The sequence below is a fragment of the Caretta caretta genome, chromosome 3 (assembly GCF_965140235.1).
Source record: "Caretta caretta isolate rCarCar2 chromosome 3, rCarCar1.hap1, whole genome shotgun sequence".
NCBI lineage: Eukaryota > Metazoa > Chordata > Testudines > Cheloniidae > Caretta > Caretta caretta.
In genome coordinates this window covers 150,572,753-150,598,161 of record NC_134208.1, presented here as the reverse complement: position 1 = coordinate 150,598,161, position 25,409 = coordinate 150,572,753, and the positions used below count along the sequence as shown (strand labels likewise).

At 47.5% G+C, this 25,409-nt stretch overlaps 1 protein-coding gene across 6 annotated transcripts in view; it reads left to right on the top strand.

The window, feature by feature from the left end:
• MDGA1 (MAM domain containing glycosylphosphatidylinositol anchor 1) overlaps positions 1 to 25,409 on the top strand; it is a 190,739-nt gene that overhangs the window by 77,924 nt on the left and 87,406 nt on the right. For all 6 annotated transcript variants that reach the window (XM_048843497.2, XM_048843495.2, XM_048843496.2 and 3 more), the window contains exons 5-8: positions 437 to 569; positions 7,272 to 7,541; positions 7,994 to 8,323; positions 12,142 to 12,435. In XM_048843497.2, the coding sequence (XP_048699454.1) occupies positions 437 to 569; positions 7,272 to 7,541; positions 7,994 to 8,323; positions 12,142 to 12,435 (1,027 nt within the window). The remainder of the gene's footprint in view (positions 1 to 436; positions 570 to 7,271; positions 7,542 to 7,993; positions 8,324 to 12,141; positions 12,436 to 25,409) is intronic.

Sequence of the window (25,409 nt, the reverse complement as noted above, 5' to 3'; positions counted from 1 at the left end):
ATCTGATCTTGGTTACCCTGGTTTTATGACATTGACACTCCACTGACTAGAGCTATTGCTGGATATCCCAGTGCGAGATCAGAATCTAGCTCTAAGTAGTTAAGATCCTTTCAATCCTGCAAGATGATCCTGACAGCAATTGACAAGAGATTATCTATAAAGCTGCTCAGTAATGCTTCCACGTTACATGGTAGTGCTGCTGATTCTATTTATTTATTTAATTTATTTAGACAATGACTAGTGTTGGAATTATCAGCACGAACATTTTATTGCTTCTTTTACAAAGGAATGAGGGGCTGATACAGAGAGGTCCTGGGCGGTCTCAACTCCCATTGATCAGCACGTCTCAGAATCAGATCACAGATTTGTAGCCGAAAGCTGTTTGTTGTACATCTATCATTCAGTTATTCTGTTCCCCTTCTTTCCAAATTCCCAGGGTGAAACCAAAGTTCTGAAGCTGAAAAACCTGAGGCCACAGGATTATGCCAGTTACACGTGTCAGGTGTCCGTCCGGAATGTCTGCGGCATCCTTGACAAGTCAATCACTTTCCAGCTCACTAACACAACAGGTAAGAGAGCAGCAACAGAAATGCCTCTGGGTCCTGAGCACCTCTTGCTTGCTGATCAGCTGTCCTCCTTCCAGGGTCTGGTGAAGTGAGATCCAATCCAATACCTATTAAAGTTAGTGGATAGACTCCCACTGACTTCAGTAGGCATGGGATCAAGTCCACAATACAAAACTTAGCATGAGCCAAACAAAGAGTTGGAGCAGGAGGTGTCCAGCAGTCCTTGGAATTCTTATGAGCTCTCAGCTGCCATGGCTGGTGGGATGTCATGAGAACAGTCTCTATTTGGGTGTTGAGGGAACTATGTAGATTTTTAACTAGCCAAGAAAAATAAAAGCAACTTTCCTGATTTGCTTTTTGTACAGTTGATATCTGGGAAAATGCTGTGTGAACTTTCCTAAAAATACTCCATACAATATTTGGATGACTTTGCTCCACCCTGATTCACACCCCTTATGCGGCTGCTTTCCAGAACCACTCAAGCCATCAAGTTCTACTGGCAGAGATGTCTGTGGAAAGCAGATATCAAAACAAATTTCACAACCACGTGCACAAATGTTCATGACAGGAATGCTTGAGTGATCATCTAGTCAATGAACAGAAAAAATATCATGTGATCATTCAGAGAGGTCCTGACTAATTAACAACAGAATATCGTATATCAAATCCTTGCAGATAGCTGGTCACAACCAACAGATTAATAAAAAACTAAAAAGCAAAAAATTGTCAAATATTTTAAATAACAAATAAATATGAGAAAATTGCTTTTTTTGCTTTGGGATATTCTGTGATCAAAGAAGAGGCTGAACTAATTTCTGTAATGTCATGTAATGTACTATTCACCTAGCTCTAATATAATACAAAGTAGTTTACATCCCTTGTGTCATTTCTGTACAATGAAGGCAGAACTCTTGATGGTGCCAACTGTTGATGAGAAATAGTTAATACTGTAGAAAAATATGCTTATTGATCTAACTGAGCCTAGGGGCTGAGACAATGAAATGTTTTTATGTATAAATAATTAAATACCTTAATAAAAGAAAAACCTAGGTTAAATATTAGGGGAAAATGCTCCTAACAGTGAGATCTCTACAACTGTCTCAAAAGGTGGAAGCCCCATCACTTGAGTCCTTTCAAACTAGAGAGGACAGAACAGTAGAGCATTCATTATAAGACACAATCCAGCCCTAGTCAAGGGGAATGGGGTCTCATACAGCTTTTCTAGCTCTGACTTCTGAGACGATATGTTTATAGATTTATAGAATCTCATTCCTCTTCAGAACCACGGTCCCCAGATAAATGCAAAGAAAGCATCCTTCTTTTCATTTCAGCCCCTTTATTGAGTGAACAAGAAAGCAGGGTTTTCAAACTGATCAGATCTGGTACCAGTACATGTGCAGTACATGGCTATATTGACTCAACTTTTTAGCTACTTGCACCACATCAACATTTGGCCCACACAGTAGATGGGTGTAGCTCTCTTGCTATATATAGATATGTATTCATATTTATACACACACAAATATAAAGTCTTTCTCTGTATATGTGTGAATAATTTTTTAGATTCTCTCTGATCTTGCATAAATCTCTTCCTCCCCTCTTCTGCTCATGCATTAGTAACTTCCTTGTAGCATTGGCTGTGTCCAGAATTCTGAACAGCCTTATTCATGATGTCTTTGCTTCTGCACCTAGAGAAAAACTCAGGGAGCACAGAGGTGCGTGGAAATCAGTTTTTAAGTATCTATAGATCCAAATAATATGGACCTTTGAGGGGAAGTGATGGGTCAGGTCAGAGAATCTTCCTTCCCTGTCTTGTTTGCTGCTCCTTTGCCGTTTGGCTATAAAAGTGGCTCCTATGATTCATCGGGGTCCCCTTGCCACTGATTGTCTGTGGTGCAGATCTGTACTTCTCCCTGCCAGGGAGTCCTGCGCTTGGCCCTGAGGGTTAGGAATCTTTTTTTTTTTTCCTGGCTTGGCTCTTCGATAGTTACCTTGGGCAGCAGCTGAGTGTTGTGGTTGCAGCACAAATGTCTGCAGCACCAGTTTCAATTCCTGTTCTCTATGTGAATCCTCCCCTTGCAGGAGTTTTCTGCCTCCTCTTCCTCCTCCTTCCTGATGATGCTTTTAGATTCTAGAGCTCTGAGGCTGACCAGTGGGTCTGGCTGCAGAACTCAGTCCTGTCTCATGGGCCAGTTTGTTGCAGCCTGTGTGTTGGGATCCAGCTGTGATTGGGGAATGGCTGACATTTTCTCTTTTGATTTCTGAAAAGTTAAGCAGCCCAGCTGGTTAATTCTCCTGCAGTTTTACTGCAGCAAATTGGACTTCAAAGGGAATTGAAAGCGACTCTTTGTTTTTAATGGTCCCCTTGCTCCACAGCAGACTCTGCCAGCAGGTTTTCTGAGCCGAGGACAAAAGGAATCGCCACGGGTTACAAATAAATGAGATTCATCTCCTGCATAACAATGGTTGCATATTGTTATCGTCCATCCGCTAACTAGAGGAGGATGTGATCCAATCTCAGCTCCCAGAGCTGGGGCTGGGTTCATGCTGGAGAAGCATTGCCTTGAAATGTGCTGATGGCCATTTCAAAGGTTCCTCCTCTCCTGGTTACACACACCAACAAGCTGCCCTGAGGAAGCAGCTGCCCCACGAGGTCATATTTTCTGAGTTACCCTGCACAGAACATATCCTCACCCTACTACAGGAACTACAGGATTCTAGCAGTTAGGGCTGGTCAAATAAGTTCAGGTAAACTAAAAGAATAGCCCAAAATCTTTCCAGAACCCGAATAAGATCTGACTCATGCTTCGCTGCTGCCTCCCTTTCCTCCTCTCCACCCACTCCCCAAAAAACCCCTCCTTCAAGAAATTGACCTCTGCCACCTTCCAGGTCTGCCCAGGGGGAGATACTCTCTACCAAGACCATGAGTGCAGCTTCTACCAGCTTGACCAAGGAGAAGCAACTTCCAGCCAAGACCAGTTCAGTGTTAGGGGAGGTGACTACTATTCAGTATCAGCTGGACAAGACCAAAGGTCTCTTGGCTCAGGGCAGCCTTACGGATGGTCTTGTACTCTGTGTCATGTGGCGGTTTGTCCATCCAGGATGAGCCAGGTCACCCTATTAGGGGCCTCTTTGGATGTGTGAAGCCCATCAGAGCCTAAAGTTGCCACTGGCAAATACACAAATCATTTTTACTCCCTATTATACACTGGATTTGATATTTATTTTCCAAAACTCCACGTTGAGAGACCTTCAAGGGACCTGACCTTCAGCCATGGCCCTGAGAAATCAAAGGAATTAAACCCTGTGCCTCCAAACTGATCCTTATGGCTGGCCGCAAAAGATGATAACCCCCCCCCCACCCCCATACAAATATATAGCACTTGCACAGTTAGCCAGCTGCTCCCTGTGCATGTGACAAGAGGGACATTGGCCACTGTTAGAGACAGGACACCAGGCTGCAGTGCTCTGAGCTTTCTGGCCGTAGTTATGCTGCTAAGTTATGCCGCCTGCACGGAGGGGAGAGCAGCCCTCCTAGCCTTGTTTGTATGAGCCGTAATTCAGAGATCCAGCACAGCTCATTAACGCAGAGTCCGGGGAGAGGAGAGGCAGAAATAATGATGCTGTTAAATCAGGCTTCATGAATATGTAACAACATCTTATTTTGCATTATTATGGCCGTTACTTAAAAAGCACTCTCAGCCTTTGTGCTGTCGCCGGTTGCTTTCTGAGCTCTGTCTGGAGCCAGCGATGGAGCTGACAAGGGGCGTTAAAGGGCCTTTCTTGAGATGAAGTGGAGAAGGCAGAGGAAAGCTTTTGAGATCAGTTCCTGGGGAGAGCAGGAATGAAAGAAACCAAACAAGGATGTGAGCATCCAGAAGATGAGGAGCTGCGCGTGCACTTTGAATTGGCCCAACGTGTTCACCTGTGCCATAAAGGGGAGGCCATCTGGGTTGTACCCCAAGAGTGTAGAACCATGTATTTGACACATGCAGAGAACCAGGAGGGGAGCCACAGTGTTTAGCACCAGCTGGTGGTTGGGATACAGTACCATGAATGATCTAGACCAGCAGTTCCCAAACTTAATTGGCTTATGTGCAGCCTTCTTTAGTGATATTTGAAATATCACAAGCAAATTTCTTCTTTTAGTGCCCACTTCTTTTAGGCCTTAATAGGCATAAGCGTTTCTAGAGTCATAGTAAAATAGATTCCTACAGAAGTCTGAAATGTTAGATTACAGCATTTTTTAAACATCTCAGGTTTTTAGACCGTGAATAAAAAATAATAATCAATTATTATGTCTTCCTTGTAATCTAAGTAACACAAAACATTTGTCAAATGACCTGATATATTTTGGTATGCTGCTAAACGAAGCCGGTGGCTTCATGTTTTAATTTGTCTCATTTCAATTCAAAGTTTCTGCTAATTCTTACTTGGATTATTGTGGAAGATAATACAAAGGTGTCGTCTTCTATTGACAATAGGTCCCTGAACCTCACCTGGACACCAGGCAGCTCCAGCTCCAATTCATTCTGGTTCCAATGCTTCAGGTTCCCAGCTCCCCTTCAGTTCCTCCTGAACCAGGGAACTCTGCCAGTCTCACTGCAGCCTTTGGCCTCTCTGAAGAACCTTTCACACAGATTTCCTCCTTCTCTGGTCCCTGGACCCAACTCTTGCTCCCTTTGTAAGGAACAACACAGCCTTCCTTCATGGGGCTGTGCCATGATTCAAGCAGGCTTCTCCAGCCCACCAGTATCCAGATTCCAGCCTCATTCCACAGAGCCTCCCTTGGTCCTTGGACTCACACACTTCTTCCCCTTGCTTCAGGCCTCCCTGCAGCCCTCCTCCTTAGGGCTGGGTTCTAATTTAGGCAGGCTTTCCCAGTCCACCAATCTCCCTTCTGGTTCTCATTCTGGTGAGCCTCTCTTAACTCAAAAAGAAAAGGAGTACTTGTGGCACCTTAGAGACTAACAAATTTATTTGAGCATAAGCTTTGGTGAGCTACAGCTCACTTCATCGGATGCATGTTATGCTTGTGCTCAAATAAATTTGTTAGTCTCTAAGGTGCCACAAGTACTCCTTTTCTTTTTGTGAATACAGACTAACACGGCTGCTACTCTGAAACCCCTCTTAACTCAGCGCTCCCCTGCAATTCTTCTGTCTAGGCTTTCTGCCCTCTACTACTCCTGGGAGTCACCTGTAGCTCACGAAAGCTTATGCTCAAATAAATTTGTTAGTCTCTAAGGTGTCACAAGTCCTCTTTTTCTTTTTGCTAATCTCTTAAGCTGCTTCCTTAACACCTGCGCCCATTCTGCTGCTCCCTTGAATACCTGCTTCCTTAAAGGGGCCACATTGTGAAACAGGGCTTGGCTGGTCCTGGGACCCACTCCCCTTTAAAGGGGACAGACCACCCTTTTACAGCATACCACTTTCAACAAGCTCCTGTACCACCAGTGGCACATGTACCACAGTTTGGGAACTCATGATCCGGACAAGTTCTGTTCTTCCATCCCTTGGGGCTGAGCTGGCAGGCCCATAGCAATCAGAGGGAAGGTTGAGTGCTTGCCTCAAGGCTAATATGACCTATTTCAATGAATCTCTTATTTTCATATCTTTCCCCACCACCACTACTTCCACTCAGTCTCCGGTGTGCTGTTTCTGTAGGCGGCATAGAGATATTTGCAGTGACTTACACAACATTTTCAGCAGGGGGTATGCAGAAGCGTAGATAGGAGCCACAATGCAAGTAGCTGAGCTTTTATTCCATCTCAGCGTCTGCAGGCCCCATTTAAAGACTGGGGAAACTGATACAGAAAGAGCAAAATAAATTAACCTGTGTGCTGGGGATTTTGATGTTGTTGTTGTGAAAATAAACTTGGCACTGGTTCCCCATTTCTTTGTCATCTTGGCTGGTAATGTCCCTCTGAAGCCACAGTTACTTGAACTGGGAGCAAAAATCAACAAGCCTTAGGTCCAGATTCTCCACTGCTTCTGTGTTGCCAATTGTACTTATGCAAAATGGGTGTAAAATACTACTGTTCTGATTTGGAGTGGAGAATTGGGCCCTACATCTATAACAGAGCCAGAGCACCTAGTTAACATGCTGTTACAATGTTCAGTGTAGATGGGACCTAACCACACTCCTAAAGCTTGGACTGTTCAGGGTCTACGCTGCAATCACAAAGTGTCATTGCAGCTCATGCAGACATACCCAAGCAAGTTGTTAATCTCACTAGCTCAGTCCTGGAGCAGGGAAGCTGGGCAGTGCGTGCTTCAGTCCACTGGAACTCTGGGTAATTATTCATGGAGCTAGCCCATGCTGAAGCATGCACTGCTGCAGCTTCTCTGCTCTGGGACCATGAGCTAGCTAGATTCAAGCTAGCTCAGGTATGTCTACCCCAGCTGCAGTCACACCCCCTGATGTGTCCTCAGTTTTGGGTCTCCGTGAGGTCCTGTCTACGCTATGCCTTTTAACCCTGTTATGGCCTGGTCCCCTGACTTGGTTAGAGATTCAGTGTTGATGGGGTCCTAGATTCATACACATCATGTTTTTAATGAACTCATGTCCAGCCCACACTCACCCAGCCTGGTCCACTCTTTCTCAAGAACAAACTGAGAGTCTCTCCATTCAGATAGAATTGAGCGAAGCCCAGGCTGGTGTGAGTCTCCTCAGAGCTCACTAGTGTTCCCATTTTTCTCTTCCAGCTCCACCCGCTCTGAAGCTGTCTGTCAATGAGACCCTGGTGGTGAACCCAGGAGATAATGTCACTATGCAGTGCTCCCTGACAGGTGGTGACCCACTGCCTGAGGTGGTCTGGTCTCATTCACCCAGCCCTATGCCTCACAACAGCCTTATTCAAGAGGGTAACCTCACCATCTGGGGGATCCGCATGGAAGATTCAGGCTACTACAATTGCACGGCCATCAACAATGTGGGGAACCCAGCCAAGAAGACAGTGAATCTGCTGGTGCGATGTACGTCCTTCCACTGCATGCACTTTTAGGGCAAGACTCTGGGTTACCAGCACACATCATTGTTCATTTAAATAGGGGTAAATGTGCTACTCCAGCAAGGGACTGGTAGCACTGACTGGAGAAGGCACTGTGCAAGCTTCCCCACCTACAGCTCTGCTGATGCACCTCACTCCTGACTCACAGCACCCATGATTATTCCAGTCCTGTCCTTTCACAGCTCTGCTGATGCTTCCTGGTCCTGACATGCAACACCACAGCAGGCCTTGGGGGCGTGGGGCCATTGCTTCACATGGGGATCTCATTTGGGCATAGGCCTGGGGCATCCCTTTGCCCAGAGCGTGTGGAGCCATTGCCTCCCATCGGACAAAGGGTAGATATCTCACATGGGAATCCCCTTTGGGCACAGGGCATTTTGTCTTCACTAACTGGCTTTGCACCTGTGTTCATCCCAGCCATGAAGAACGCCACCTTCCAGATCACTCCTGACGTGATCAAGGAGAGTGAGAGCATCCAGCTAGGGCAGGACCTGAAGCTCTCGTGCCACGTGGATGCCGTCCCCCAAGAGAAGGTCGTCTACTTCTGGTACAAGAATGGGAAACCAGCCAGGGTCTCGGACCGACTGCTTGTTTCTAGGAATGACCCTGAGCTCCCACCAGTGACCAGCAGCCTGGAGATCATTGACCTGCGCTTCAGTGATTATGGCACGTATCTGTGCATTGCATCCTTCCAGGGGGCCCCCATTCCCGACCTCAGTGTTGAGGTGAACATCTCTTCAGAAACAGGTGAGCCTCCTCCATAGAGGCCTGGGGCTTTGAGGGAGTCGGGTCGGGGGTCATAATATGGATTAGAATCATGAAACCAACATATTCTTTCCAGCCTGAGCTCTTGAAGGCCCTCAAATGAGCCTTGATTTCAAGTGTAAGAGCTCTTGTTCCTTCCATTTGGGATGACAGCTATGCTGTGTGACTTGTAGTATCCTGAGATGATCCCTCTCGTGTTCCTGATGAGGAGACTGGACTAAACCAAAGAGAGCAGCCCCAGCATGCCACATTTTATGCGGGAGCCTGTGTGTGCTGGGCTGGATGCTGTGGGCATGTCTCGTGAGTGGCCAGTGACCCAGCTGGGATAGTTGTGTTCTAAAGTAGCTAGTTCCTTCCTTTAATATAGAGTCTCAATGGGTTAGTTTCAGGCTTCTAGTGACCTAAGGCACAACATGACTGAAGATGTCTGATTATGGATTGGGAAGGCCCAGATTGCAGCCCAAACCAACCTCGGAAGGAGATGGTTTTGAAGAAGCCCTGGCCAAGGACTTATCACGAAGGAACAGCGAGGGAATGGGATTTTACCAAATGTCCCAATGCTGGTGGTTGTGGGGAAGGAGGTAGTGGTCTTTCACCTCTTTGCATGGCTTAGGAGAGACACTCCCTCTGATATTTTTCCAGAGACTGAGATGGAAGGACCTGGCTTGTGTCCATGGGAGTGTACAGTGGGAGCTGTGTGATGGGTCTCATAAACCTTCATCCCATAAACAGCTTTAATGTTTAGTGTCCTAACTCTAATCCTCAGGACATCTCTTGAATATTTTCTGCAGGACCCCAGACACTATAAATCTCACCCTCTTTTCCCTTCTCCCAGTAGAGTCCATGGCAAAACTTTCTTATTGGTTTCAGTGAGAGCCCCAAATCTGTCAGTCATTTCTTTAGAGCTGGAACGTACAGATAAGACTCTTTCGGTTGTGCTAGCAAAACATCAGGTCAGATTCTGTTTTCAGATACACCCGTGCAGTCCCACTGCCTTCCCTGGGATTGCTCAAGTGTGACTGAGAGCAACGCTGTACCTACCTGTAGCTAAATGGTGAGAGAGCCTGAGGGAAGTCAACTGGCTACAGAATCTGTCCTGATTTTTCCAAACTGCTCCAGAAAGTTTCCTTTTTCATAATGATGTTAACCAGTTTTGGCTGGTCTGAATCCTGTCCTTGACCGATCTGATTCCCTGCCTTGTCTGTGCCCTTAGCAGAAAGTGTTGGAACTGGCTCTTGTTTTTCTGACAACCTCCCTACTCCGCAAAAATCCTTAGCAATCTGCTCCAAAGAGAATGCCCCCTGATGCTTTGTGATAATGAGATACTGAGCACTTACTGTGTACTGGGCGTTTCAGCATCAAAGAAGTTAATTAATTCATCCTCCTAACAGCCCTGGAAGGCAGGGGAATGCTGCTCCTCTTCTTTTTACAGTTGGGGAAACTGAGGCACAAAACGACATGACTTGCTTCAGATCCCATGGTGAGTTAGTGACAGAGCTGGGAATGTAAGCCAGATCTGGCTGTAGCAGTGCAGTTTCGAGAATACTTCTCCAAAAAAACCAACCCCCAATAGCTAATAGAATGTGTGTAGCGGGGTGGCTACCCTGCTCCTAAAATAGAAGGGGTTAAAAGCAGCCCTGGAGAGGGCTGTGGCTGGGGATGGCTGATTGGGGAAGCAGCTGCAGCTGGGCCACGCTCCAATCAGGCCTCAGCTGTCCGTATAAAAAGGCTGTGAGCCAGAGGCCCAAGGAGTCTCTCTCCAGGTTGGGAGAGAGCAGGGCCTGCCAGCCAGGGTACTGGGAGTGAAGCAGGGCTGGGGAAGGAGCAGGCTGAGCGGGGCACTCCAGGCTGGCAACTCTCCAGGCTGTAGGGCCTGGTCCAAGGCCTATAGAGGTACTGGGAGGCAGAGGAAGGCAGCAGGTCCGAACCCCCTTGCCTATGATGAGTGGCCTTTATACTGCAGTCTGCCCCAGGGAGTGGGGGCTTGGTGATGACTGGCAGTAGCCCAGACTGAGGCAAGGTGGGGATAGTGGGTTGGGGGTGCCCCAGGAAGGGGAGACCCAGAGGCAGAATGTGAGGGTGCTGCCAGGGGGCAGAACCCAGAGAAAGGGGCACTAGGGTCTGTGAGGGACATGGGGGCCAGAGCTGTGCGGATCACTGGCCTGCAGAGGGCACTCTATGCTGATAAGAGCTAATTTCCCCAATGACCAGCAGGAGGCACCGCAGGGGGGAGTCTGCTCCTTTACAATGTAATAGCTATAAAGTTGTAGGAGTAAAATGGCAAAGGTCTGTATGATCATAGAGTCTGTCCCCACTACAAGGGCTGGACAATATCTGCTGGCCCATATGTAGGCACCAGCTCAAGAGTTAAAAAATCTACAAGAAGCTGGCTGTGGTGGCCCAAAGTTTCTACAACCCCGCTTCCACCAGCAGGAGCAGAAAGGGCCAGCAGAGCACATTGGGGTTGACTGGGAAGAGAACATGGTGAGGCTGATTCAGGAATCCCAGCGATAGTCACTGCCAGCTGGGCTCCTCTGGAGCCAGGGAAAGTAAAGCTGCTGTCCCCAGCCAGAACGCCAAGTGAGGGTAAGCACCAGCACCATCACCTGCCTCCCTTCAGGCTGAATCCCCCCTGTCCTGCACACACTGGGTAATGGGGGGGGGGTTTGTTCACATTGGGGTATCCGGCCCTCTATGTGCATTTAAGGAGCAATAAAGACCCTCCCCCACTTCGTGTTTGGCTTGAACCCATTGAGTTTTTCTCCAGAGTCATGGTATTTAAGCAGCAAGGTGGAAACTGCTCTGCATTCCCTGGCCATCTGCTGCCACCCAGCAAAAAAGGCCCCCATTTGCTGAGATGGCAGTCTCCAGTGGGAGGCTCAGAAGAGAGGGCTTTAATTAAAAAAAATTTCCAAATACAATTTGCAGTTTTTCCCTGTGGTGAAAATTGCCTCTCGCCAGGTGAGCATCTGCTGGCGGTGCTGACTGGCGGGGGGCGGGGGGGGGCAGCGCTCTCTTCACACCAAACAGGAGAGCATCTGATGAGATTCCATGGCCCACAGGGGACCTGTAAATTGAAAACTCAACTTCTCTGTTGCATAGAGAGGTCACTACCAAAGGAGACTGATGCCAGAGCCATCTTAAATATGCTCTTAATACAGTTATGTGTTGTATGTGTGTGAAAACCGTCCCAGTGCTCTTTCTCGTGGGCAGAGGGTAAATTGAGAAATAGTGGCCAGTTTGGATTGAGATGGCCCTGGAGGCTGGGAGTGGAATATATGAAGCATGCGCCTGTAGGCCACTGTCTCCAATCCAGCCCGTATAAAGAGATTGGATTTGGCCTCCCGCTTCTGGGTACAGATGGGGAATTAAATGGCTAAAAAGATTGAGACTAGGATGTGGAGTCTTCCAGCTCTAGATTATCGGTTCTAGCCTGCTTTAGGCTGATAGCGACTGAACGTGTTTGATAGTAGTTCACTGATGTACGTGAAGTGAGTTGAGGTGTCCTGTCACAGCTGGCACTTTTTGTTGGTGCTGGCACACTCAGAGGCCATGGGGACGAAACACTACTCTCCACCTAGAGGTGGAACCTCCAAGGGATGGCTGACATTGGCTGGGGCAGAGCATGGGGAGCATTGCTCTGGCACTACCAATGCCATTTTTGATTGGAGGGCTGCAGTCTCCAGAGCTGCCAATATAACATCCTTCCCCACAAGTGCAACCATCCTTCAAAGGTTTCCCTCATGCTCTGCTGGAAGGATGTTACCTTGACAAACAGTCCCTTTTTATCTTCTTTTTAGTGCCTCCAACCATCAGTGTCCCCAAAGGCCAGTCCACCATCACCGTTCGGGAGGGCTCCAGGGCCGAGCTGCAGTGCGAGGTTCGAGGGAAGCCCAAGCCACCCATCATCTGGTCCCGGGTAGACAAGGAGGCCCCCATGCCCTCAGGTGCCATGACAGTGGAGACTTACGATGGGAAGCTGCGCCTGGAGAGTGTTAGCCGAGAAATGAGCGGGACCTATAAGTGTCAGACAGCCAGGTACAATGGCTTTAACATCAGACCCCGGGAAGCCTTGGTACAGCTCAACGTGCAGTGTGAGTATAACCGCATGATTCTGTAGCTCCTACCTCTGTGCCAGCATGCACTGGCATCTTGCTAAAGTCTGGGCAGGTGATGCTTATGGCGCTGTTCTCCAATAGGGTTGACGTCTCTTTTTTGGATTGAGTGTGTTTCATCTTGTGGACTTTGAAGGGTTTATTTACCTGACGTCCACACACGAGGAGACATGCTAGCCAACCAACAACATATGCCAGCCAACCGTGGGGGCCTGTTGATCCACTGTTGGTTGGGTTACCTCACTTGTTAACGTAGCACTTGCCTGTGTGTGTGTGCATATATGTTACCCCCACAAAAATTACATTAAAAGACCATTATTAGGGTTGCAAAGACAAGCGCTCAGAAGCTAGGAAATGCCAGAATTAAGGCTGCCTGTTCAACCTTGATTCAGCCCTCTTGTACATCTGCATTATGATACAGACTTTAATTACATGATCATATATTACTTTTTCTATAGGACCCTTCCCGCCCCATTCAGGATGGACCTGTTCTGGGGATGAATCAGGGTTGTGTAATGAGGGAAACTGTTGTAGGTAGGTCCCCTGCATCCTTTCATGCAGAAGTTGGAACATGCATAGTGAACGAGGCAGGGGACTGCAAGAAGAGAAAGGATCGTCTTATGATTAAGACAGTTGAATGCTGCTCTGGAGAACTGGATTCTATCCCTGGCTCTGCCACAGGGTTACTATGTGATGCTAGTCAAGTCACTTAAACCAGACTTTTCAGACGGGTCACTAATGGTTTGTTCCTCATTTTCCAGGTGCCTGACTTGACATCTTGTGGTGTGGTTTGCAAAAGTGCTGAACATGCACAGCTGCAGCTGAAGTCAATGGGAATTGCGATTTGAACATATAAACTGCTATATAATGCTAAGTACTCCTGAAAATCAGGTCCTAGGTGTCTCAATTTGGGCACCCAAAATTAGTGAATACTTTTGTCCTTAATCTTGCTGACCCAGTTCCCTCTCTAAAATGGGGTTAATGCCACCCACTTGCCTCACAGTGGTGTTGTGAAAATAAATTCATTCATATCTGTGAAGCACTTGGTTACTACAGTGATGAGCCCCATAGGAAAACCAATGAGGAAATTTGTCTTCAGAGCAGGGTCTGAATAGTGTGCAGTAAATAAGGTCTGGGACCACACGCTGAACAACGAGGAGAAAACAAAACCTTGAATAGTTACTCATCAAGTGAGCACTGTCTGTTCTGCACACTGAATGAGGCAGGGATCCTGTGGGGGGGGAGGGGAAGCATGTGGTCGTGTAATTAAAGACTGTAGCATAACCCATGTGGACAAGAGGGTCAAATTAAGCTTGCACAGGCAGTCTTAATTCTGGCATTTTCAAATTTTGAGTGCTTGACTTTGCGACCTTAATACTGTTCTTTTAACCTCGCTTTTTGTGTGTGTAATTTCCTAGCTTTTAAAAGAGAAACCTTTTAAAAAAAGGGCGGGGAGAAGAAATTCCATCGTGTGGCATCATATTGACACCCACATGGGTCATCAGCGGGGTTTTAACCTTTAGATCCACCATACAGGCCTTTGCCACATGAGCTAATAGAATAACTGATAGCAGTAGTAGGTTATCATCCTCTCTGTGGACCAGCACGAGAGGAGGATAGTGAACATTGCCAGAGGGTTTCACAGATATTTGTTGACAGCAGAGGAATGGTGAGACTCCGGAATCTTGAGTTCTGTGGAAGGGAGTGTGCTCGACTGAACACAGACTCCTCTTCCCCTATTCCCTCCATGACACCCTTCTGCTCCATCCTATTCAACCTATTTCTGTACCAGTCCTATCTCTTCCACTCCTTGTCCCAGTCCCCATTGTCCTCTCCTAGCCAGTTCCAATCTCCACCCCTCATCCCTGTCCCCTTGCCCAGCCAGTCCCAGCTCTCCCCCAAAACTGTAGAACCTCGTCAGATCTGTATGCCTCACCCTTTAATTCTTCCCCTCAACCCTACTAATTCTCAGTCCCAGTCTCCTTGCTTAGCCAGTCCCTCCGCGATCCTGGTTCCTCAGCCAGTATCTGTTTTCCCCAACCTGCTGGCTCCCAGTCCCCTTGCCCAGCCAGTCCCAGTCTCCCCATCTCATCTTCCAGTTTTCCCTCTTGCCCCCACCAGCCTCTAGTCCCAAATTCCGCCCCCACCCTGTCCTCTTGTCCTAATGTTCTCCCCTGCCCTCCCAGATCCAGCTCTTATTTACTCTGCATTGGAATCAGACAGTTTGCTCCTCCAGACTGCCTGGGCCTAGCAGGGGGACCACTGAGAGCAGATGAGATAGAGGCTCCCTGCTTTCTTCGTTCAGATGCCTGGACCTGGTATGGCCCGCAGCCGCCCAGAGCTGCAGCTGCAGGAAAAGTCCTACTAAGACCTGCAATGAACATGCACGGTGCAGATGGAATCTTCAGGAAATGCAGCTGCCAAAACTCTGTCTTTACTGAGCATGTGCAGACTGTGACCCCTCCCCCGACCCAGGCTTATATCTTGGCCAAATTTGGGCAGATTTTCATGGGGATAGTGGAAGGCACATCTTTGATTTGAAAAGGCCAAATTTGAAGTCCCTGCTCCAAAGCATAGGGGGTGCTAAAGCTTCTCAAAGAGAGGTTGCCAGAACTTAACATGGGCAAAACAATGTATTATTCCAAGCCTGGTTCTTGGATGTGGCAGATCCATTTTGGCTGGAATTCAATTTTTCCTCCCCTCCCTCCCCCCCACCAAAATCAGCCTGAGGCAGGGCACTGGTATGGAAAATTTCAACTTACTTTGTTAAAGTTTGGCAAAGTTGCAAGCAACTGAAAATAGGAAAGTTCAGGTAATATTAATAATGGACCATGCTATCAACCCTACCTATAATATATATACACACCCACATAAACAGGCAGCAGGAGAGTACTGAGTGGTGATAGGGATGTTGCCCTGTACTGCCATCCTTGCTGGTGCCCATGTCATGCCATTCTATTTAGATGCCTTGTTGCTCAGTGATACCTCCCTCGGCAGACGAGTGAGGCTGTTCAAATCCCAGACTGGAGTGTTTAGAAGGTATTGGCAATGTTCTGATGTGTGGAGCAGGTAGGGGTCTGGGATAATCTGTGCTCCCCTCTTAGTAATAGTATCTTCATCAGTCAAGTGCTGCACTGGGTGGAATTTAGATAAGGAGAATCCAAGCCTAGCCCCTTTCACTTTCCAGATTAAAGTGAAGACTGTGCTGAATAATATTGAGTGAGTTGGAGGGCTGAGGCCAGGGTGGTAACCCTGACCATAGAGCTAGTCTCATCAGGAAAGATTCAGTACTGAACTCCTGTGAAGTCCTCTTGATGATGTAGCAAGCATGGGATTGGTGGAGAGAATGTTAATTTGCACTAGCCTGCACCATCCATGGGCTGTGACTAAAGCGCCTAAGTGCTTAGCATAGTCATTCATCAAACACCAACCCCTCTTCCCCCATCCTCCCTCTGTCATGGCTCGAGAAGGGGTGAAACCTACTCCAATAACCTGGACGAAGCTGAGCAGACACACACATTCAGTTTCTTGCTGTCGGCATCTCCCATCAGCTCCACGTAAGGACAAGCAACAGTGAATTTTATTTGGATTCGGGTTTGACCCAAATTCCACTGGAAGCCATGCGTGATCCTAGAAATTAACCCCACCCCCTCCACTTCTTCAAGACTGTAGTCTTGGCCAAATACTGAATGGGTCACAGGGACTGAACTCACCAGTCCCACTCACAGTTTGGTTTCTCCGAGGCAGAGCAGCATGGCAGAAGTTTGCAATGCCACTGCCTGCCTGTCCATTTTGTGCCTAAGCAGTGGACTTCAGTCTCCGGTGCTGTCCATCTGGCTCCCTTTACCAGCATGAAATTCCAGTTGTTGAGGTTTGTTTTTAGTGAAAGTGGAGCAAGGCCCAGAGTCACCCCTGCCTCCCAGCTAAACAAACAACCCATCTGTTTATCCAGCTCCCTTTTTTGTGGAAAGAGCCGGGTGCCCCAGCAGGGGCTTGCTCTGGTTAATTGAAATGCTGTTCTCCAGTGCGGGCAGCTCATTAGTTTTGTGGCTTGCTCTGGAATTCTAATCTTGTTGGAAATGGGAATCGTGTGGCTTCTGAAGCCTCTATGATGAGCGTGTTCCCCCCCTCCCTCCCGCCGAGCCTGCTTCTTCCATCTGAGAATCCACTCGGGGTGGGGGGGGGGGTGTTTGTTTGTGTGAGCTCCTTTTGAACCAGCTTACACAGGGGAGAGTGAATTCTGGGTGATAATGTGGTTGTTTTGCTGATTTGTTCCAAAGCTAAAGTTGCAAAATCAATACGGCAGATCTGATTAGATGTCAGAACCTGTTTCTTTTTTCTTTTTTTTTTTACCCATATAGTTCCGTATTGTGACGAACAGCCCAGAAATGAGCTTTGCTAGCAGTGCTGCAATATGGGAGAGAGAAAAAGAGATGGGAACAAACCAATCTGCTGCCAAAAAAGTGGTGTTTTGATTCCTTTTTTTATTTATATAGTGTGAAAGTGGGAAAAGTGGTTCTCCTTTCATGGTGCATGCTGGAATTGGCTAAGGGCAGCTCTGTGACAGGCCACACAGTCTGTTCCCTGGACTCAGCAGCTCTAGTGGAATAATAGGTTTACAAGAGTGCTTTCCGGCTTTCATCTCTAAGGCTAGGCTGAGAAAATATGGTATAGTGGTGAGAGCAAGGGAGTAGGAGAGTCAAGACTCCCAGGGTTTGGGTCACAGCTTGGTGTGACTAAGTCACTTCCCATCTCTTTGAAAAGGGGATGAAAGTGACCTACCGCACCAGGTGAGAGTTAATGCCACAAAGCACTTTAAGATTCTTAAATAAAAGGGGCTATAGAAGGACCAAGTATTATTATAATAAATATAAAACTGTTTAGCGGCTTGTTTCAAGGCTTGGTAGTCACTTTCTGAAGAAGCACAGTTAAGCACAGTATATGTCATAGATGCATATTAAAATTAGGGACAGACAACCAGGTTCAGATAGAGATAGGGCTGATCCACAGATTATGGGCCTGGGTTAGTACCTCTGCAAAGTTCAGCTGTGTTTAGAATCCAAAGTGTGTTTTGGGCCATCTCAAACAGAGAGCAGCAGTAACTAGAATCTGGTCTCGACCACGCATCCCAAAGCCAGCAATAACATAGTAACTAATCATGAAAACTATTTGACCTCTGGATTTTAAGTATCCTAAAAGCAAGACAAAGAGTCTTTACAGTTACCAAAAATGGCAGAGGTTGATTTAAGTTCTAACCTCTTTGAAATTATTGTCCTATGTCCACAGACATGACATTTTGTTAGATATTTGCATTGTGGTGTCGCACCAAGATGTAACAAAGCAAACTGTATGATGTTATATCCTAGGTGCAGTATCCTGCAGGGATAATATTAAGTTAATCCAAAAGATTTTTCCAGTCCTGAAAGCCACACCTAGTTTATAAAATGTAGGACAGCTATGTCACAATCTGAATCCACCTATTCCAGTTTCCACCCACATGCCACACGACACCAGAACATCTGTTCCAGAATGTGTCCTGCTAATACACTGGATAAGATCAGTTGTCCATCTAATTCAACTGCCCCTGGTAGTGGCCTACACTTGGCACTTCAGAGCAAGATATATTGCCCTATGTGACGGGGCTTCACTTACCATGCTGGTGCCGTCTTCTGGTTGTCTTGATGATTAGCTGCGCAGGTTGGTATGCCTATTTCTGGTAATCCTTTACCCGCTGTTACTTCTGCTCCCAGACCCCCATCACTCCAAGGTCCACGGCATCGTCTTCATGACACAGCCCTCCCGACAGGTCACAGTCTTATACTCCCCTGCTGAGCTCTGATTGGCTGTTCCTCATAACCCTTCTACTATTGGCTGCTTCTTGTGCAGCTTCTCTAGGGCCCTCCCTTGCATGCCAGAGTGGGTGGATGCCCCATCACACCCTACAATACAACTGACCATGTGTCTGGGGATTCCCTTCTGGACCCCACAAGTCAACAGCTTATGCAAGAGAACTATTGACCTTTAATACTCTAAATTGTCATTCTTTTTCACTAGGAGGGTGGTGAAACACTGGAATGCATTACCTAGGGAGGTGGTGGAATCTCCTTCCTTAGAAGTTTTTAAGGTCAGGCTTGACAAAGCCCTGGCTGGGATGATTCAATTGGGGATCAGCCCTGCTTTGAGCAGGGGGTTGGACTAGATGACCTCCTGAGGTCCCTTCCAACCCTGATATTCTATTCTATGATTCATGCTAAGGTTCACAGATCTGTTACAATGGGTTCTTCAGCCTACTTACAACTTGGGGGCAGAACCAGACCACTCAGTCCCTGGCAGCAGGGAAACGCCCCATCCCCTGAAGTTCCCTCCATTTTTTTCTGCTTTTACAGCAGCTGGTGGCTCAGCCAGGCCTCCCTGTTGCAGCACTTTTCTGAGGGAAATGCCAAACTTTATATCCAGTGTTTAGACGAACAGTTTGGCTCAATAATGTGTCTAATTCCCAGCTGTGTCCCAGGGCTGCATTTTGGGGGGATTGTCCCCTCAGCTCTGATTCCCCACGGAAGCATCTGCAGTGGCTGGAGCGAGCTGAGAAAAGCCAGAGGGGAAGGGGCTGTGTCTCCTGCTTCACTCCTTTATTGACTGTCCCGTTAGGGAGCGTGGCCCGCTTTCTGGGCAGGCCACAGTTTTCCTACCATGGCCCCTTCCCCAGGCAGGAAAGGAGTCAGGCTAAACTGGAGAGGTCCGCTCTGCCGGACAAGATGCAGCACTGACTGGGTGGGGGTTGTCTTGTCCCCTCCCCTGCCCCCAGCAGGAAAGGAAGTAGGAAGGATTGAAAATGAAAACTTGGATGAACTGATTATTGGTCTCGTGGACCATCAAAAATAAATCAACAAATAGAACTTACTTTACTGGCTGGTGAAACATCCATTGTTAAACCAGTGAAGCAAAGCCTTGTGTGGCCGTAGCCCAAGAGGGCTTTATTGTGGGTGTATAAGAGCGTCCAAGCGAAAAGGTCAAGTCTCCCTAGTATAATACTCTCAATGTACTCAAGAGAGGACAGTTTGTGCAAATCTCTCCATTAAATGCTTCATTAGTGCATCCACCTTATTCCCAACCCTGCGTACTCATAGAGACCGACCTTGGAACCTCTATGCAGCACTACCCAGATGAAACCCCTACAGGAGGTGTTGTTACTTCCTATTCACTAGAGCAGGCTGCCACGTTGGGAGCTTCTCCTTAAAACTCACCTCAGAGTTGTACTTTGAATTCAGGCAGGTAGTCCTTTCAGCTATCACAGCATTCATTCCTGAAGTAAATTCAAGAAATACTCCTCCTTCAGTTAAGCATCTAAATCCAGTCATTAGGAACACTGACAGTCTCAGGGCAGAGCAGTCGTGTCTGCTGCATTGAGACCTATTAGATGGCCATTAGTTCACCACATTTTGCATATTGGTCATCCAGCCTTAGCCGGTGCCTTTCCTTTCTTTTGGCAGAATTCTTCTCCATGCCTTAGTGCCCAGAGGAAGGTGGAATAATTATGTATAAATCTCCCTCATTTTGGATGTCCATAGTTAAAAGGATAATCCTGCTTCCCACCCTAGAGGCACATTGCTATGAAAATCCCATTATAATGGATTTGTGGAGCTTAGTATGAGGGAGAACAAAAACATTTATCCATGCTTACTTGAGAATTTCCTTTCTTTGAGTAATAAGGTCCAGAGATCTGGCCCATCTGGGAGACAGATGGATCATTGAGAATAGAGATGGAAAGTAACATCCAAAGGGTTTGGGTTTGTTGGGGAGAATTTATCCTCAACCCAAATCAAACCCAATCTGTAACTTAAAGAAGATTTGAATTAGCCTGGTGGTAGAAGTTATCGCAACTAGAAGAGAGGCAGGGCATTTCCCTACTACTAGCAACAAGAAAGAAGGATTAGTTGGTGGTTAGGATAATCGCTTAGGACTTGGGAGACCCAGGTTTGAGTCCCTGCTCTGCAACATACTTAGTGTGACCTTGAGCAAGTCATTTAACTTCTCTGTGCCTCAGTTCCCAAATAGCACTGCCCTACCTCCCTAGTGGTGGTGTGAGGATACATACATTAAAGGTTTTGCAGCACTCAGCTACTACAGTGGGACCAGATAAGTACCTAAGATACATAGGTCTGGTTCTGCCCCCAACCTGCAAGCAGGCTGAAGTGCCCATTGTAACTATCTGTGGACCTTATTACTCAAAGGAAATTTTCAAGTAAGCACAGATACGTTTTCCTGTTCTAGCTCACGCACCTTCAAATGTTATTCCTGGTGACACACAGTTGCTTCATCCCTTTTTGGAATCCTGCTAAGCAGTTTGCAGTGCTGTACATCAGGCAAGTAATAGCCTGCATCAATGTGACCTGTTATCTGTGGTACTAACAGAAGCGCACAAGGGGAAGAAAGGGGCAAAACCGTAAATAAGTAAAAAAGCATCAGTGGATATACACAACTGAAAATGGAAATGCATTAAACTCTGCTTCGATCAGCTTTGGAAGCCATCCCTCAATGTCGGAGCTTTTTGCTGGTGCCCTACCTCCACTAAACCACAAGCGTGGCTATTCATTGCTCCATTAAAATGCTCTCAAGACTTCCTGGCATGGAGCCTATCCTGGGGGTTGGCTAGAACTGGGCTGTTGGCTCCCATAAACTTCCAACAGCTTTTTGTGATGGTTTATGTGCAGCTAGTTGCAGAGACATGAATCCATGTCTCAGATCTGGGATGCATGACTGCTGGTGAGGTGACCCATATCTCCAACTCAGAGCTGCCTTCTCCATCTTACTAGATTTGGCCATCTGAGCTGGAGTTTGGAACCACCTGCTAAGAATTTTAGCCTTGGGCTGTTTTATTTGTTGCATTATCCTTTTAATTCTCTTTGTCTGTAGTCTGCTGCAGCAAAGAAGTTCTCCTGGTGACCGTTCCCATGGGGCTATGGCTACACTACAGACCTTACGGTGGTGCACCTAGGGCAGACTCTCTCAGTCAACGGGAGAGAGCTCTCTTGTCGACTTAACTACTCCAGCCCCCATGAGCAGCGGTAGCTATGCTGGCGGGGGAAGGTCTCCCGCCGATGTAGCGCTGTCCACACTGGTGTTGAGGTTGGTGTAACTTAGCTCACTCAGGGGGGTGGCTTCTTCACACCCTGAGCGAGATAACTTATACCGCCGGAAGCTGTGATGTGTATGTAGATAACGAGGGTCAGAAGATGGCCCTCCTCCCCGCCTTTCTATACCTGCTCCACAAGAGAGACCCTGGAGGGTCTGAGAGCCCCCGACCCCTGCCCAAAACTCTGGGGTTGTGTTTTTTTAGCATCCACATGATTAAAGACCAGCTGAGGTTCTGGGAAGTAAGATCTTTCCTCAAAGCCATGAGGAAATCGTGCCTCATATGCCTCCAAAGTGTTTGCAACCCCAGGGGACTTTCTTAGTGCAAAGGAGAAATTAATTATGGTCACATGCATGCCCTTGGACTGGTACTCTTTAAATAGAATGGCAGCTACTCACAGCAGATGTAAAGTCTGATTCTGTGATCCAGTCCTACTTTGTGATGAACGCCTCCCCATGTTCATCCCCTGGCCACACTCTACAGTGGTGAGTTACATGGTTTTAGTGAGAAGACTGTTCTCGAGAGTGATATATGTAAATGCCTCTTCTAAGCGAGAGTTTAGTTACTCCCTATGCTTCTGACTAAACATGCTATGATCAACACCCAGTTTCTGTGCCTGGGAATACACTGCCCAGAGTCTGTGTATGTGCGTGCAAATGCACATACCACTGCCCTTTGAATAGTATTAGGACTGCACAGCTGTGTGCCATGGGCCATACGTTGTTAGTAGCTAACGGAGATTCTCCTTTAGCACTAGTTGTAGTGGCTTGCCCTGCTGGGGTAGGGTTCAGTTCCATCCCTGCTATTGCAGTGGTGTTCCAGATGGCCACAGTGCAAAGCATAGTGACACCCATGAAAACTTAGGTGACCGTGGGTTTGTTATGCTAGTCAGGGAAGGTATGTACTGTCCAGCAGCCCTGTGGTGTAGGTGACCGAGATCTTGACAGCTGCTCCATTGGCATTTTGGATTGACGTTTAGAAATGGATTGTGTCAAATCTGGGAGTTGGTGGATGTAACTCCTGCTGACTATAAGGCATCCTCAGCCTTACCCTCCTGCCAGCCTCATGGCATTGGAGAGGTGTTCCATTAGTCTGGTGCACTGCGCTCCACACCCTATAGCCCTTTCTGCAATGAAAGAAGCTCCGTCCCTGAGATCTATGGTGTTTGCAGTCATAGCCTTTGCAGGTCTAAACCACAGGATCCCCAGAGTAGCCAGTTCCCGGTCTCTGGCATTCAGTGCTGTGCTGAGCTGTGCCAGGGAGTTGCTCTTTGGAGGTAGTTTGTTCTGAGTTTTGCAGCATAAGAACTGGGAGGATTTAGACTCATTTAATTATGTTTCTCTTTGGTGTGTAATCGTTAGAACTCTCTGAGGGGCATTTCAGTCTCTTTCTTCTCTGCTTGTTGCTTCATGGAAAGGTTCACGCACCCTACCATTAATGGGAATTTTCTTGGGAAGCCTCCTTTGTGCAGTGAGCTCTCTTTTGGTTTTCTTTATGTGATCGAAATTGACCCAGCAAAGCTTGTCTGGACAGTGCTACGGCTGGGGGTTACCGGACATGGGGCAAGGTGAAGAAAGGGGTATCCAAATGGCCTAAAGGGGGCACACACGAGCAGTGGAGAGAGGGAGCCTCTGAAAGCAGTTTGGCAAAGCTGGCATGTTCCAAGCTTAGCACCGGATACATTATACTCAGAGAGGTAAAAGGACTGTCACTGCTGCTCTTGGCTGAGTGGCTGATTGGCAGCTGCGAGGGAAGGAGTTTCTTAGTTGCTTCTGATACCCAAGTCAGGGCTCTGGGTAGATTAGTGCTGCCCCTGCCTACATACCCTAATTGGGGTGGGTACAAGACACCATATGGCAGCCCTGTATCTATATCTGGATCCCAGCAGGAAGGGCAGGGGGAAATGTCCCTGGGATAGGACACATGACTGCTCCTTGGCTAGCATCCTGCCAGTGCTTTCATTCGAACCCTTATGCAGACTGTTGTTCAGCCCGTAAATATCTTTGTAGTTGTAATGAGGGACTGAGGCAAAACTTGGTGTATAAATTCCCAGTGCTGAGAGATTATATTTGTTTGGTTCCAGATGAGAACTGGTTTAAATCTGTTGTTCTATTTCTTGGTTATGGGGGAGGGGGACAAATACACTTTTCTACAAACTGCCTCGATCCTAATTTTTGGCCAGACTTTCCAGCAAAAAAGGATCTAATTTTATATGAGAGAGAGAGAGCGCGAGAGAGCACCCTGCAGATATTGGGTTGGGCCGGTGACTGTCATTTTCTCTGTTCATACTGTGCCTAGTACAACAGGGCCCTCATGTAGTGGAGGTCTCTAGGTGCTGCCATAATGCTCATAGTACTCCATCGTGTCAGATAGCCCTATGGGGATTCATGCTCCAGTAGCTCTCTTCCCTTGGCTGTGGCTGAGCCAGCTGTGTTAAAATAAGCCCCTGGATCCTCCCTGAAGCTTTGCCCCCAAACTGGAATCTGAAATCAACTCCCCTGAAGTTTGTGGATGTTCAGTTCTGGTCTAAATAGAAAGTACACATCTGGCACCCATCTCTAATCTATGTGAATGTTCCCAGGATGGAAAGGCTCCCTGGCCCATTTGTAGCATACCCAGCCCTCTGATGAGCTCCCCCACGGAAGGAACCACCATTTTGCCTAGGTCTCAGGGCCTGTCTGGGCTCGGGCCATCTCCTGTGTTGTGGCCTGATCTGTAGCGCTAACATCACTTGGATGCCAGAGAAGAGAGTTGGGAGGCTGCTCTTTGGCCCTCATTCTCTAGGGCTGGGAGCAAGGCAGGGGAAAGAGGGGTATGTCTTTCCATTGCTGAATGCTGCATGCACCCCAGCTAATTCTCAACGCCCTGGAGAGAGCCATGCTGAGTCTGGAAGAAGAGCCACCACAACTCAGGAAGTGTTGTGGGAGCAGAGGAAGAGGAGGTCATTGGGGGAGATAAAAGGAAAATGTGGGAGTCTCCAAAAGAAGTCCCCTCCCAATACTAACCATCAAGCTCTGCTGAAGTGCCTCAGGCACAGTGCAGATAGTCCCTACCCAAGCCGTTAGGCGCTAAACCAGGAAGAAGGGCCATGGGACTTTGTGACATTGAGAGCTGAAACCCAGCCAGCTCGAACACCTACATTTCCCTGCGGGAGGAGCAGTAACTGCTTGTTGCTGGAGTTCACCAGTTTGGGTATGTCTGTAGCTTTGTCCTTGTCCTAGCTGCAGGCTGTATCTTAGGGCATTTTCCTGTTTCTGCTCACGTGGGTTTTAATTTCCACCCCTACCTCCACTTCCCTGCCGCACAGTCTCCTCTTCTTCCTATCCTCAAATTTCAGCTGTGATTTTTGGGTTTAAATGGTCTCCAAAAATCAGATAAAGTTGGCAAGTAACTTGGTGAGCCCCAAGTGAGGCTGCATATTTTGCATCAGTTCACAGCAGAACTCGCATTGGACCCAGGGATTGACAGCCAGGGCCTGAGTCTTATGTTTCTATGCAGACCCACTGCATTTCATATGGTTTCACGCTTGACTGTGAGACTTTCACACAGCTCTGGTCACAACCGACCTTAGGGAACCTCTCATTGCAACTGACTGGGTGGAATCCTGTCTCTAAGCCTGGATTCTTCTCTTCTGAGCTCCAGGGGTGCGGGGAGGGAAGGTTGTCAGGGAGGGTTGAAAACTCTGCTCAGAAGGGGATGGGAAAATTTTGCATTGCTTCACAGTGACCTATGTGGCTGAACATTGCGTGGCAATGGTGAGTCATTCTGACGACCATTCCAGCCAGTCATCGATAGTCCAAGGAAGGTTGCTGCAACCTAT